Source organism: Podarcis filfolensis (genome assembly GCF_964270895.1).
Source record: "Podarcis filfolensis genome assembly, chromosome: 7".
Classification (NCBI taxonomy): Eukaryota; Metazoa; Chordata; class Lepidosauria; order Squamata; family Lacertidae; genus Podarcis; species Podarcis filfolensis.
Window position 1 is genome coordinate 69,782,354 of NC_139603.1, and position 13,661 is coordinate 69,796,014.

At 43.8% G+C, this 13,661-nt stretch overlaps 1 protein-coding gene across 1 annotated transcript in view; it reads right to left on the bottom strand.

Annotated features, from left to right (window-relative positions):
• The window catches only part of DPYS (dihydropyrimidinase), a 44,711-nt gene that overhangs the window by 5,152 nt on the left and 25,898 nt on the right, over positions 1-13,661 (bottom strand). Inside the window, exon 7 of the mRNA XM_083621739.1 lies at positions 13,022-13,164. Coding sequence (XP_083477865.1) covers positions 13,022-13,164 — 143 coding nt within the window. The remainder of the gene's footprint in view (positions 1-13,021; positions 13,165-13,661) is intronic.

The following is a 13,661-nucleotide window of genomic DNA, read 5'->3' on the forward strand; positions in this document are numbered from 1 at the left end:
GTGGCACTGTGGGTTGAACCACGGAGCCTAGGACTTGCCGATCAGAAGGTCGGCGGTTCGAATCCCAGCAACGAGGTGAACTCCCATTGCTCGGTCCCTGCTCCTGCCAACCTAGCGGTTGGAAAGCACGTCAAAGTGCAAGTAGATAAATAGGTACCACTCCGGCAGGAAGGTAAACGGAGTTTCCGTGCACTGCTCTGGTTCACCAGAAGCGGCTTAGTCATGCTGGCCACATGACCCGGAAGCTGTACGCCGGCTCCCTCGGCCAGTAAAACGAGATGAGCACCGCAAACCCAGAGTCGGCCACAACTGGACCTAATGGTCAGGGGTCCCTTTACCTTTATTACCCAGTCTCAGGGGTGTTCAGAGAATAAAATATAAATATAAAACCTTAAAATAAAAACAACCCAATAACTCACAACCCCCCAAAACCACATTTTAAAAGGGCATAGGATCCTCACAATATTTAAAGTAAGACATTTACTTGGCATGACTCAGGATGTCCCAGGAACACACTATGTATTTTGTTATGTAGTGACACTCTGCTCCAAGCCCAGACCCTCTGTGAAAAAGCCCTTTCAGAATCAAGGTGAGGTTTAATAATACAGCATTTTCTATAAATGGGTATGCACTGCACCTTAGTTTTAGTCATCTTTTTATATCACAAGGGTTTGCATGCGAGATCCAACTGCATACTGGTATAATTCAGATTGTGCAAATAAAGGGAATTTGGCACTCTTGTGCAACAAACCCCCCTTTCCCCCAAATTGGACTTTTTGTAGTAAAAAAGAAATGCACCCCAAAATGTGGGATAACAATTGCTTAAAGCTACACTGTATATGTCCCCACAAACAAATCACAATGAATGCTGAATAAACCTCCTTATGAACTTTGTGCAAACAAATCGGGATGAATGCTCAGTAAATAGGTTGTCTGGAAGTGACCTTGCAGGTTGTTCCACGCCACGGATTTTCAGATGCCCTACTTCTGTAGACAGCTGCAGGAGATGGCTTTATCTCAGGCAGACTCTCCTTTCCTCCCTCTACACTCACCCTTTCACATTTTCCTTGGCTTTGAACTATGTGTGTTATTTTGCAATGGAAGTTGTCAGAACTCCTCAGCAGAAAGGCTCTCACCAGAGTCTTTCCAAAAGAGGAAGATTCCCACCCCCTCTATTTTTAAACCAAGTGCATTCACAAAACTGCAGGAAATCAATGGTTGTGCAGAGGGGTGTTCGCCCTCAAGGCAGATGATGAGCCACTGCCGTTAAAACTGCTTGCCGTATTTGACAGGAGGATGACTTTTTACCAACTAACCACATCTACCAAAAGTCTAACGTAAAGCTGCAACCATATCCCCCACCTGTCACAGCAAACGCTCTGGAAGCCTGAGTTCAGCACTGCCATTTTATCCCTTCCTAACAGCTGTGTCTCGTTCCCCTTTTACGTATCTCTCTCTCTGGCATGTCCATGATCTCACTCACCTCTGAGTCTTGTGAGATGGGAAAAACTGCTACTTTGCATGTGATCTTCCAGATTCTTTCACTTCCCCACTCCCCATCACAAAACTGGATCTCTAAGATTCCGCCTTACAATCCTGTATTGGGCAACTACTCAACTCAAGCCTCTTCCCTCCATCTCTGCATAAGTACCGTATTTTTTGCTCTATAAGACGCACCAGACCATAAGACGCACCTAGTTTTTGGAGGAGGAAAACAAGAAAAAAAATATTCTCAATCTCAGAAGCCAGAACAACAAGAGGGATCGCTGTGCAGCAAAAGCAGCAATCCCTCTTGCTGTTCTGGCTTCTGGGATAGCTGCACAGCCCGCATTCGCTCCATAAGACGCACACACATTTCCCCTTACTTTTTAGGAGGGAAAAAGTGAGTCTTATAGAGCAAAAAATACGGTAATTATGGACGTGCTCCAAGCAACAGGCAGGTAAGTTAGCCTGTGAAATGCGGCATTGCACCTCCCTGCCCCATGCCTCTGTAAAGTTGCATTTTAAGCTACAAAGCCATTTTATTGCTTTTAAATCAGTGTTTATTGGCATGTTGTGACATTTAAACCTTTTATTCTTTTATAAGTAAATGTTGCCATTGCAACTAGTGTGCTTATTGCCAGCTCTCTGGAGCAAGAACCTTAGTATTGATTGTTCCTAAATCCCGTTCATTCTCCCTCCTCCCAATAAGCAAGGTAAGCACAGCAAATGTGATCCTGTCTCTCTCTGTGCATGCTGTTTTCTGCTGTAAAGATACCAAGAGTAGTAGTAGTATTAATTCTACAAAATTAGCTTTTTCTTGAATAGTGTGTATGTACAGACACACTAGCAGATTTCACAGCAAAATGCACTCTGCACCTGCTCAGGAACCCTTCCATCATTTCCTCCTCCATATGTTCCAAGGTTAAGCCTGCTAAAATCAGATGCCAGAACTGAGCTCTGATCAATCTTGCTCTAGAGATAGCTCTAGCGGGAGGAAAAACTGTTCTTTATTTAAGAGGCTTGCAGGAGGTAACCTATTTCCCCAAACCATCACCGTTAACTGCAGGCTCATCTCTTGGGGGTGCCAGTTATATATCATCCTGGGGGATCTCAGCCTTGTCAGATGGACCTTGGAGCATTTCCCTGCTTTGCCCCTCCTTCAAGTACACACGGGAGCTGGGCACAAAATGGTGGCTCATGAAGCAGATCCATCTGCATTCCTTACAGCAGGACAACCTGAGCACACAACCTAAGTGGAAATTTGCATTTGAGCTGTCACCAGGCCATGAATCTACATGCTAAGTTGCCTCACACATTTGCATAAAAATAATGATCCAGCTTAGTTCATTCATCTGCCTGAAGCCTTGATATAGTGAACAGATCCTTTTGTCATTTTGTAGCATTCCTCATTTGCCTTGGTGCCCCTGCTTTTCAACCAAAACAGACTTTCAAAGCAGCTTAAAATCAGAATCCAAAGTAAAGGTACACTAGGAATTCATGGAGGCCATTAGCTGATGTCAGCGTCCAGATTCCAGGCTCCTTCCTCTGGAAGTGGGCAGAATGTGTTACAGGTAGGGGCAGGGGGCAGGAAACTTAGGCCTAGGATCTAAATGCCTATCTAGCCCTCTCAACTCTTCCCAGGCCACACCCCTCACCACCCCTACTTCCACAAGCACATTTGCCTGGTGGGAATGTGTCCTTGACCTGTGATAATGCCTCTTGGCTGCTGGGGTGGAAGACAGTAGGGTGGGTGGGTGTGGAAAGAATTTGCATTCATTTCTCCACCCACTTTCATCTTTGGTCCTGCCCACCATGGGCATGCAGCAATGGAAAGCTGTTTGGATGGGATTGTGGCCTTTGGTCTGAAAAAGATTCCCCATACCTGAGAGACCAACTAGCACAAGTAGCAGATTTGGGGCCTAGCAGTCCTCTACATTTCCCAAGGTACACTGTCTTAGGCTACGGCATAATTGCCACACTGTTCATTCTGGTCTTGCGCTCCTGTCACAATAGTTAATAATGCTTGGAGTTCGGGACCAGAGTATAATTATCTCCAGAACATCCTTAGGGAAGGGAACATATAAAATCCACTGGCACATTCAATTTATGGATTCAGAAACAATGCAAAGCGAGTCAAGAAACAAATAAACCCCAAGTGTATCATTAAAAAGTTGAGAGAGGTTTGTGGGGTTTTTTTAAACTTGTGAACTATTTTTTAAATACAGAATTGGAACCACTGGGCCGTTTTCAGCCTGCACGGACAAATGGATGAAGCTGCTTTACACCCAGATAACCATTGGTCCCTAAAGCCCAGAACTATCCACTCTAACTGGCAGTGGCCTTGCTTGCATGCAACACTAAGTCACAGTTAACGTTAACCATTGTTTGGTTAATAAACCATGGTTAAAGCTCAAGTCATCTCCCAGCCAATCATGCAAACCATGGCTTGCCAGGCCACAGCCTACTTCCTCTCCCCATTGCCTTCTCCACATCTCCCTAATATCCCAAACATCTTCACAGTTCACTAGCAATTCCTCACTGGGCTCACAGCCTACTTACTATTGGCCAACTGCATAGAAGAGAGCGTGGAAACCCTGCTTGGACACTCTTGGCAACTGGCTCTTGCCTCTCCCATGACTCAGGCAGGGGGCTGTACTACTTTTGATAACTGAGCTCCTTTGCCTAAAGAAGGCAAGGATGATCCTAGGACCTTGGGTGGAATTCAATCTCACTATTATGAACGTTCCACCTGTGTAAGCTTTTCAGTTTGCCAGATGGAATGATCTCCCACTTCCCTCCCCTGTGTGCAGTTCTGGCGGGTGTCTCTTGACCCCCCCCCCAGTCACTTTCAGGGATGCACAGGGGTAGGAGAGCGGAGAAGGCTGTTGCACAAGCAGCAGTCCTAGAGCAGTGCTTCCACCGACAGGGCTCTTCAGGTACAAATCTGGCCCCTTGTGTGCAAGTAAAGCACATGTCCTACCACCAAGGAATGGCCATTTGCCAAAACTATTATAGCCTGCTCTTCATTTAAAAAAATAACTCCAGAGTGGGTTACAGTATAATATGCAGTAGCATAGATTACATGAAACCAGGAAGCATAAATGCCATAATAAAAGACAGCACAGCAGTCAGTGAGGCCAAAGCTGCCCAACTCTATGTCCAAGGTCAATATAGGTTGGATCTGTGTAGAAAGTGCTTTCTATACTTGGACTGCCAACATACGTTGTTGCCTATTACAGGTGTTGCCACCTATCACAGATTCAGCCAACACTGAGGGCAGCACCACCTGGGCTTTCTGCTGAAATATGAGAGGCACCATCAGTACTGGCATTCCACCGGCTCTTGAAGACACAGCTATTCCCCTGAACTCAAACTTCCTGATCCAAACATAAAGGTAAAGGTAAAGGGACCCCTGACTGTTAGGTCCAGTCGCGGACAACTCTGGGGTTGCAGCGCTCATCTCACTTTACTGACCGAGGGAGCCGGCGTACAGTTGCCGGGTCATGTGGCCAGCATGACTAAGCCGCTTCTGGCAAACCAGAGCAGCGCACGGAAACACCGTTCACCTTCCCGCCAGAGCAGTACCTATTCATCTACTTGCACTTTGACGTGCTTTTGAACTGCTAGGTTGGCAGGAGTAGGGACCGAGCAATGGTAGCTCACCCCGTTGCAGGGATTCAAACCCCCAACCTTCTGATCGGCTAGCCCTAGGCTCTGTGGTTTAACCCACAGCGCCACCTGTGTCCCATGTTTCCAAACATAAGTGACCCTTTACTTGAAGCTGTCTGTTTGCTGTGTGTACATAAAATATATATTAAGGCAGGAATGGGGAATTTGTGGCCCTCCAGATGTTGTTGGACACCAACTCCTATCAACCCCATCCAGTATGGCCAGAGGTCGAGAATGATGCGAGTTGTAGTTCAACAGCATCTTGGAGGGCTACATGATCCCTATCTCTACGAGGCATGTTGTATATGTGATGAAGCACACCTGTCTCTTTCACCACCCCTCTTTAGAAAAAGTTTGGGCTAGCCTTTCTGGACCCCAGGCAACGCCCACAACAATTAGAAAGTACCTGTAGACATGCAAACGAAGCAGAACAGCACAGTCTCTGATTAAAAAACAGCTTTGACAGTTCTGGAGGGCTCAGCTCGTTAAAAGTTTCACATCGAACTGTTTTCTGTTATCACTGACAACTTCATTGCTGCAGAGCATTGCCAGGAAGCTCCTGGAAGTTCCTGCAATTGCTTTGAATGTCTGGCTGGTATTGATTGCTCAGCTAATGGCAAAAGCTTCTGAACGAAACTGCAGCTGCCAATTTGTAATTTATGACCATGAGCGGCTATTTCGGCCAACCTTACTACTAGTGCACCTGAGCACAGGAAGTGGACAATAGTCAGATACGGGATTTACTGAGCCCAACAGGGCAGCCCTTATCCACCTGGTGCCTTCCAGGTGTTTTGAACAGCAACTCTTGTTGCTGTGGCTGATAGGAATTGTAGTACATAACATCTGGAGGGCACCATATTGATGAAGGCCACAACAGGAGTGATATAATTAAGCTTGGGCAAGGGTCTCAAATAGAACCCCCTGCACTTTCTTATAAAATTAATTAATTTAAACATTGGTTGGGGGTTTTTTTTGTTTTTGTTTTTTAAAGGAGACAGGACTGGGAAATGGGGATGAATATGGGAAAGGTGAGTTTTAGCTTCTAAGGAACAAGGCACTTGAGTCTTCCGCACAGGAGAACTATGTAAATAACATGGCACTGCTTTCTTTGACTTCCTTGGAATTTTCTCTCTGCAGAAAGTAGCTGTTTTGTGAGACTGCGTGTCAGAGGAAATGCACACTGTGTTCACACAGCAGCTGACTTTTGTGGCTTCGTTCTTTGTTCTTCCTTTTAACCGAAATAAAAGGGCAAGCAGATTGAAAGCGTGTGATCTTCCTTTGTGGGGAGGAGGAGAAAAAAGCGATGCCGTAAAATCTCCTTCATGAAATTACATGGATAAATTCCTAGGGAAATCAAAGTCTTGCACTGAATTCAACGGCGCAATAAGTAAAAAACCAGTAACCTATTTCTCTTCATTTCCTGTATCTTGAAATAGTAGCAGACAATTAAAATTTAAACACATACACACAATATACTAAGGAAGTGATATTTGTCCATTATCTGTTATATTTACTAACACTAATTCCAGGCAGCGCGCACAAGATTACAGAATTATAGGCCACGGGTTTATAATAGTAGTGTGCCTAAAACATACTGTGCCGTATGTTGATATAAAGCTTGCAAAGACTTGCTTTACTGAAACAGAAATTACACGGAGACCTAATTACATGTTTTACTTTGGTAGTGTATGAAGAGACTAAGCACAAAGTCTAGCATTTGCAGGTGAGTCTGCAAAATTCAGGTACATTTATATGAAGTTGGGGGAGGGGGGAGAAATGGGTGGGAGGGCAGCCAGCACCCAGTCCCCCTCCCAAATCTTGACAGCCTGCTAGCTTCGCAGCGGCCCCTGCGCTCTTTCTGATTTTGACTTTACCTCTTCTGCTCTGCCCATCATTTCCCCCACTGCAACAACACACATACATTTCAGAAAAAGCTGGGGTAATGCTGATAAAAATATGAGCCAGCCTCCTTTCCCATCCTCCAACATCGCTCTCTAGCCTCTGTCTGCATTCTTCCTGCCACAGTATCTCCTGTTTTTGCGGCCATGTTTCTGCTGCAGCTATTTTAAATTGCTGCCTTTAAAAAAAAAAAGAGGAAGGGCTGTGTTTGTTTCAACACAGCATATGTCCTTTAAAACACACTGAACTGTTAAGTGCAAGAAAACTGGGGAAAGGCAAAAGATCAGGCATAACAGGAAATAGAGGGAAGGATCACTGCTGAATCTGCTGAATCACTGATGAAGTTCCAGGACCTTCCCAAGGATGACCATACAGAAGAAGAGAGTGCCTACTGCTTACGGTAAAAAATAGGGCAGTCAAGATCTAAATCGTACTCAGAGTCAGACCAGCAAAGGAAGCAGACAAATAAGCAGATTTCTGCATCCACATCCCTTTCAACGTAAAGAGTTTCATCTTTCAGACTGCAACATCAAAGTGGCAACCATGAAGTTCACTGGGTGACCTTGGGCCAGCCACTATCTCTCAGCCAAACCCACCTCACAGGGTTGTTGTGAGGATAAATTGGGGAGGAGAAACATGTACACCACCTTCAGCTTCTTGGAAGAAAAAGTGATATATAAATGTACAAAAAAAATTATCTTTTGCATGTATTGCCTGCTGTCACTCAGATTCAATACTTTTCATTCACATGTTCTCTTGCTAGTCAAAAGGCTAAGCAATTAAGGCTGCAACCCTATTCCTGGGAACTTACTCCTGGGTAGACATGCATAGGATTGCACTGGTAATGCTCTTAATGCTCTTAAGAGAATCACTGTTTCCAAACACGGCTCTCTTAAAGATTCATCCAGCTGCACCCTAAGAGCACAATATACCACAAAGCAGTACCCCACAAGACTTTTTTGTTCCCCCCAAAAAACTGGGTGGTGTTGTTCAATTAAAAAACAATCCATTTTCATGACATTGGTCAAAGTAATGGAGTAAAGAGTGAAATATAGAACATTTCACCCTCAACGCAATCTTTCTTGTTGGGTTTGCTCTCCATCACTCTACAGGTGATAAATTTAAGGTGTCATGTATATCAAAGTGTGAAAAAAAAGCTGTTTGGCAATTCATAAATACCACAAAGTGAAGGGTTTCTTGATATCTTAAGTGCTATTTAATGAATATTTCAGAACTGGCATTTCCTGAATAGATGGGGGGAAGGCAATTCTTTCTCTCATACATTTTAAAACTGCATTCCAATACATCCTCCCTCAAATGCATTTTTTAATAAAAAAAACCCCCTGTCATATTATAGTGCAATTACTTCAAGTTTACTGTTAATCATTATTCTGCCTAAGGTGTGTGGTCTGTATCGACATTGTAACAAAGACTTTTTGGGTGCCTATTGCGATCCATAGCACATTAATTTGAGGCATATTTAGTTAAAATCAACTCAATCTGGGCTGCAATCTTCTGCATACTTATCAGGAAGCAAGACCCATCAAACTCCATAGGTACTACTTCTGAGTAGATATGTACAGAACTGTGCCACATAAGCATATTTTAAACTGGAGTGCAGCATTATTTGTGGCATGATCTCAATTCCTGCTGCACAGAATAATAATACTACTAATAATAAAGCGATAAAACGTCAAACATTAAAAACTTCCCTAAACAGGGCTGCCTTCAGATGTCTTCTAAAAGTCAGATAGTTGTTTATTTCCTTGACATCTGATGGGAGGGCGTTCCACAGGGCGGGCACCACTACCAAGAAGGCCCTCTGCCTGGTTCCCTGCAACCTCACTTCTTGCAGTGAGGGAACTGCCAGAAGGCCCTTGGAGCTGGACCTCAGTGTCCAGGCTGAACGATGAGGGTGGAGATGCTCCTTCAGGTATACTGGGCCGAAGCCACTTAAGGCTTTAAAGGTCAGCACCAACACAAAAAAGGTCAGATTTCACAATAAACCATAGTGTGATGTGAACGAGCCGAGATGAGTCATTATTAAGGCTCATAATAATAATAAATTATGTTCGCTTATTATTTCACACAATGTTGCACGGACTGATCTTTTTGTTGTTAAGATGGTTATTTCAAATTGTTTCTAGTATTTGTTTTGAATTGCTATGCTTATTTTGTGAGCCACTTTGGGCATGATTTTGTAGAAAAATGGCATACAAATAAAGTGACTGTGATGAGCAAAGGGGATGAGTGAAGGCCTGAACCAGGCACTTACTCTGTCTTTTCCTGCTTCACCTACAACACCCAAACCCGGGAGTTAGACACAGGATCTGAGACCAACAGATACAGAGCAAAGTTGTTCCAACTGCAAATATGTTTTCTCAGATCACTTCCCTTGTGACACTACAGCTTGATTCTGCAAGCCTGCTGGAGAGGCTGCCCCTTTGCTGCCAGGGTATTTAATTGCAAATGTTTTCAGCAGGTGACTCAATTCCAGAGACTACCTCTTTGACATCATGGAAAATAAAAGGAGAGAGATGTAAGTAACAGCCTTTCTAACGTAGGAGTGGGTAACAGGAACTTCACTTTTTTATTTCCCCTTTTAATTATGCCTACATACAATTGCACTTCAGCCTTAGGGATTTTGGAAAGTCCTGCTGGAATCAATTGGGTTTACTTCTGAGGAAACCTGGTTAGCATTAAGCTGAAAGCTAGCTGGCTGTCTTAACTGCAGAGCAATAAATCATGACATTGTGTTGTTAGGCAAAGGGGATCATTATGCCCAGTCCTAAACTTTTATATGCTGGTGTGGCAGATCATTGTGTCAGGCGTTAAAGAAAAGAAAACAAGTTTGCAGCCTGAACTCAATGTGTTATTTGCTAACCCTGAATGTCAAGCATAGTTGATTGTATATGGATTTCTTTTGCTGGTCCCATAATATCCCCAACCATTTTTCACAGAGATGTCTAAATCCTCTCCAAAGGCTTCCAATGAAAGCCTCCCAATTCTCTCTAGTCGTGTATCAACATCTGCCCATCGCTTTAGGCTGCCATCACATCTTGCATTTTTATTCTGTATTTTGTAATGTAGAAAAGGATGCTAAAGCAATGCTGAAGGTTTCTCTTTCAAATGTGCTAGCTGTCAAGGGAGTAACTGGAATTTCAACGTTAAGGGATAGCTTAATTATTTTTCCCCTACAATGCCCTCACACCCTCCAAACCTTGATTTCTGTAAAGTGAATTCTCCTTTCGTAACAACTGAGCTGGGAAGTATGGCTCACTTCAATCTTACTGGGTTTTTTTTTTGTTCCATGGTTAAACTAGGAACTGTGTGGCAAACAACTTGGACTTGGTTTACACAGTACAATAAGCCAAACTAAGGCTGCATGCCCACAGTGGTATATTAAATTTCCCCATTTCACTGTTAATTTCTGCACTGTATTTGTGCTTTCACATGACAGAGAAGTCACTTCTGGAAATATGGTGGAGGTTCAGCATTCGTTTCTGTATTAGTAATTACTTTGGGGAGGGGGGAATCTGTTTGCAATCCCATTATCCTGAAATATTGGGAGTGCAATGTGATGAAATTTAGGGAGGTATACTGGCATACAGGGAGACAGGTGGCACTGTGGATTAAACCCCAGTGCCTAGGACTTGCCGATCAGAAGGTCGGCGGTTCGAATCCCCACGATGGGGTGAGCTCCTGTTGCTTGGTCCCTGCTCCGGCCCACCTAGCAGTTCGAAAGCACAGCAAAGTGCAAGTAGATAAATAGGTACCCCTCCAGCGGGAAGGTAAACGGTGTTTCCGTGCACTGCTCTGGTTCGTGGCTTAGTCATGCTGGCCACATGACCTGGAAGCTGTACGCCGGCTCCCTAGACCAATAAAGCGAGATGAGCACTGTAACCCCAGAGTCGGCCACGACTAGACCTAATGGTCAGGGCTCCCTTTACCCTTTACCTTTATACTGGCATATGGTTCTTTCCTGACACTTTCATGGGGGGAATCATTGGGGAACAGAAGCATGCTTGTGCCGAAAGTGTGAAGGGGGGGCAACTCTGTCCAATGGTCTTCATTACTGTGCAACACAATGCACACTGGTATGAATGAGATTTGGTGTGACATGCCAGTGTATCAGCCAAAAAGCTATAGTTCTGTAACACAACAGGAACTGCAGTGTGAAAGGAATGTTAGAAAACAAGACAGAAACCATAGTATTATATTAGGATACCTGCTCTGGTCCTCTTAACATTTTTTTCCTTCCTAGTGTGGCACACACATGCTCACCACTGGACCACTATGTGATGGCTTGCATGAGTACTTTTTGCCAGAAAGAGGCAGACAGCCTATGCTGCTTATTGCAACATGAGAACCGGCATTTTGTTGTGGCTCCCTACTTGTGAAACGCTCTCCCCAGGGAGGCTCATCTGGCACCATTGTTACATATCTTTATAGACACCAGGCAAAAACATTCCTTTTTCATCAGCTCTTTGGCTTCTAATTCTCTATGGCCTTTTTGTGTGGGTGAGATGGTTTAATCTAGTTTTTAAAAAACAGAATTGCCTTTTAGATATTTTTTTTAAGGCTTGTTTTAATGTATGCATTTGCTTTTTGTTTAAAACATTGTAAGTCGCTTCGATTTGCTGTGGCCCAAAAGTGACTAATGCATTATAATAATAAATCTAATCATCACCATCATTATTGTTCTGAAATGACTGAAACATGGTTACTCTTGAGATAACTGCCAATTATCACCACACAGTATGAAGCTGCCTCTTGGCTTTCCATGACTTCTAGGCCATGTGCTCCCTCTTCTGGAGAAGTAGAAGGTCACGTAACCAGTCAGATTTAAACATTCACAAGCTGCTCATCATTTCATCCCCATTCATTCCAAAGTTAACAGATAAAACACGCTACGTGAAGATGCAGAACTGAAGCCAGAAGCTGCATTTCTTCCATAAAGTATTGATTGAGCTTTGAAATGAGCACACACCCAACAAATATCTTATTCAGTGAACAACTCTCCCAGAAAGAGAAATGCATTTCTGTAATCATAATTATCTAGGATGGCAGATAGCAGAAACAGGACTATTCGGGGGGGGGGGGTAGGTGGATACCAACTTTAGCCTCCCCAGTCCTCTTCTGCACTTGGAGAACAGCAGCCTATTGGAAGAGCCTGAATTGGTCCAGGGAGAGAGGCCAGCACAGAATTGGGACCTTTCCCTGGGCTTAAGTCCCATGGACTGCAAGAAGATCAAACCTCTCCATTCTGAAGGAAATCAGCCCTGAGCGCTCACTGGAGGGACAGATCCTGAAGCTGAGGCTCCAATACTTTGGCCACCGCATGAGAAGACTCCCTGGAAAAGACCCTGATGTTGGGAAAGATTGAGGGCACAAGGAGAAGGGGACGACAGAGGACGAGATGGTTGGACAGTGTTCTCAAACATGAGTTTGACCAAACTGCAGGAGGCAGTGGAAGACAGGAGTGCCTGGCGTGCTCTGGTCCATGGGGTCACAAAGAGTCGGACACGACTAAATGACTAAACAACAACAACAACAAAACCTGGGCTTAAAAATGGCTAGCTATGCCATGGGTAATTGGTCTAATGTATTTTTAGGAAAGTATGTGATAGTTTTTGGCATATCATTTCGGTCTTTTTGGGCATCACTATGTGGGCATGAGCTAGCCTAGAAAATGCTCGGAATCACTGATCTTATTCATGAAAATAGCAATTAATATAAAAGTACAAGCAATTATGCTTTTTCTACATGGTCAGCAATCCAGGTAACTATTTTTAAAACATTCTGAACATTTTTAAAACACGCAAAATCCTTTGCATAGATATGCTGTGGCTAGCACCATATATCCTGTGAATAATTCAAATGGGGCATCATTCCATCATCAAGATTTATATCTTCAAAATGCATTCCTAGAAGGATGGACAGGTGCGATTTGATTATTCATAGACCATACCTTGTAGCTTTGGGGTCCCAAATGACAATGTCAGCATCAGAGCCCACAGCTATTCTCCCTTTCCTTGGGTACAGGTTAAAGATTTTAGCTGTATTCGTGCTGGTGACTGCCACAAATCTGTTTTCATCCATTTTGCCACTATGCTGCAAAGAAACCAAAAATAGGCATCAGCAAGGAAGGGAATACATAAGCCTACTGCAAGCAAACTCACTCTCTGTTGAGGAGTGCGGATGGGATAACCTCACCCAGAAAACCTCTAGGCAGAAAATTTCAGTATAAAAAATGTAAACTCCCAGTAATATGCTGATGTACGCAAATATAGCACCTAAGATGTAACTCTTTGTAACAGAAATCTTATTTTGGGGAATAACCAGTTCAACATTGATAATCTTGCTTCTTAAAACTATCTGTTCATTTTTGGAATGAACAAAGAGGCAGTGTGGTTAGGGTTAGGGTGGTTACAGTGCTGGACTAGGACTAGGACTTGGGAGGGTTCGAATCCCCATTTAGCCACGAAACCCAGCGGGTGACCTCATGACAATCATTATATTCCAGCCTAACCTACCTTACAGGGTTGTTGCATGGATAAAATGGAAGTGGGGAGAGAGAGGTGTGCAAATCACCATGAGCTCCTTAATGG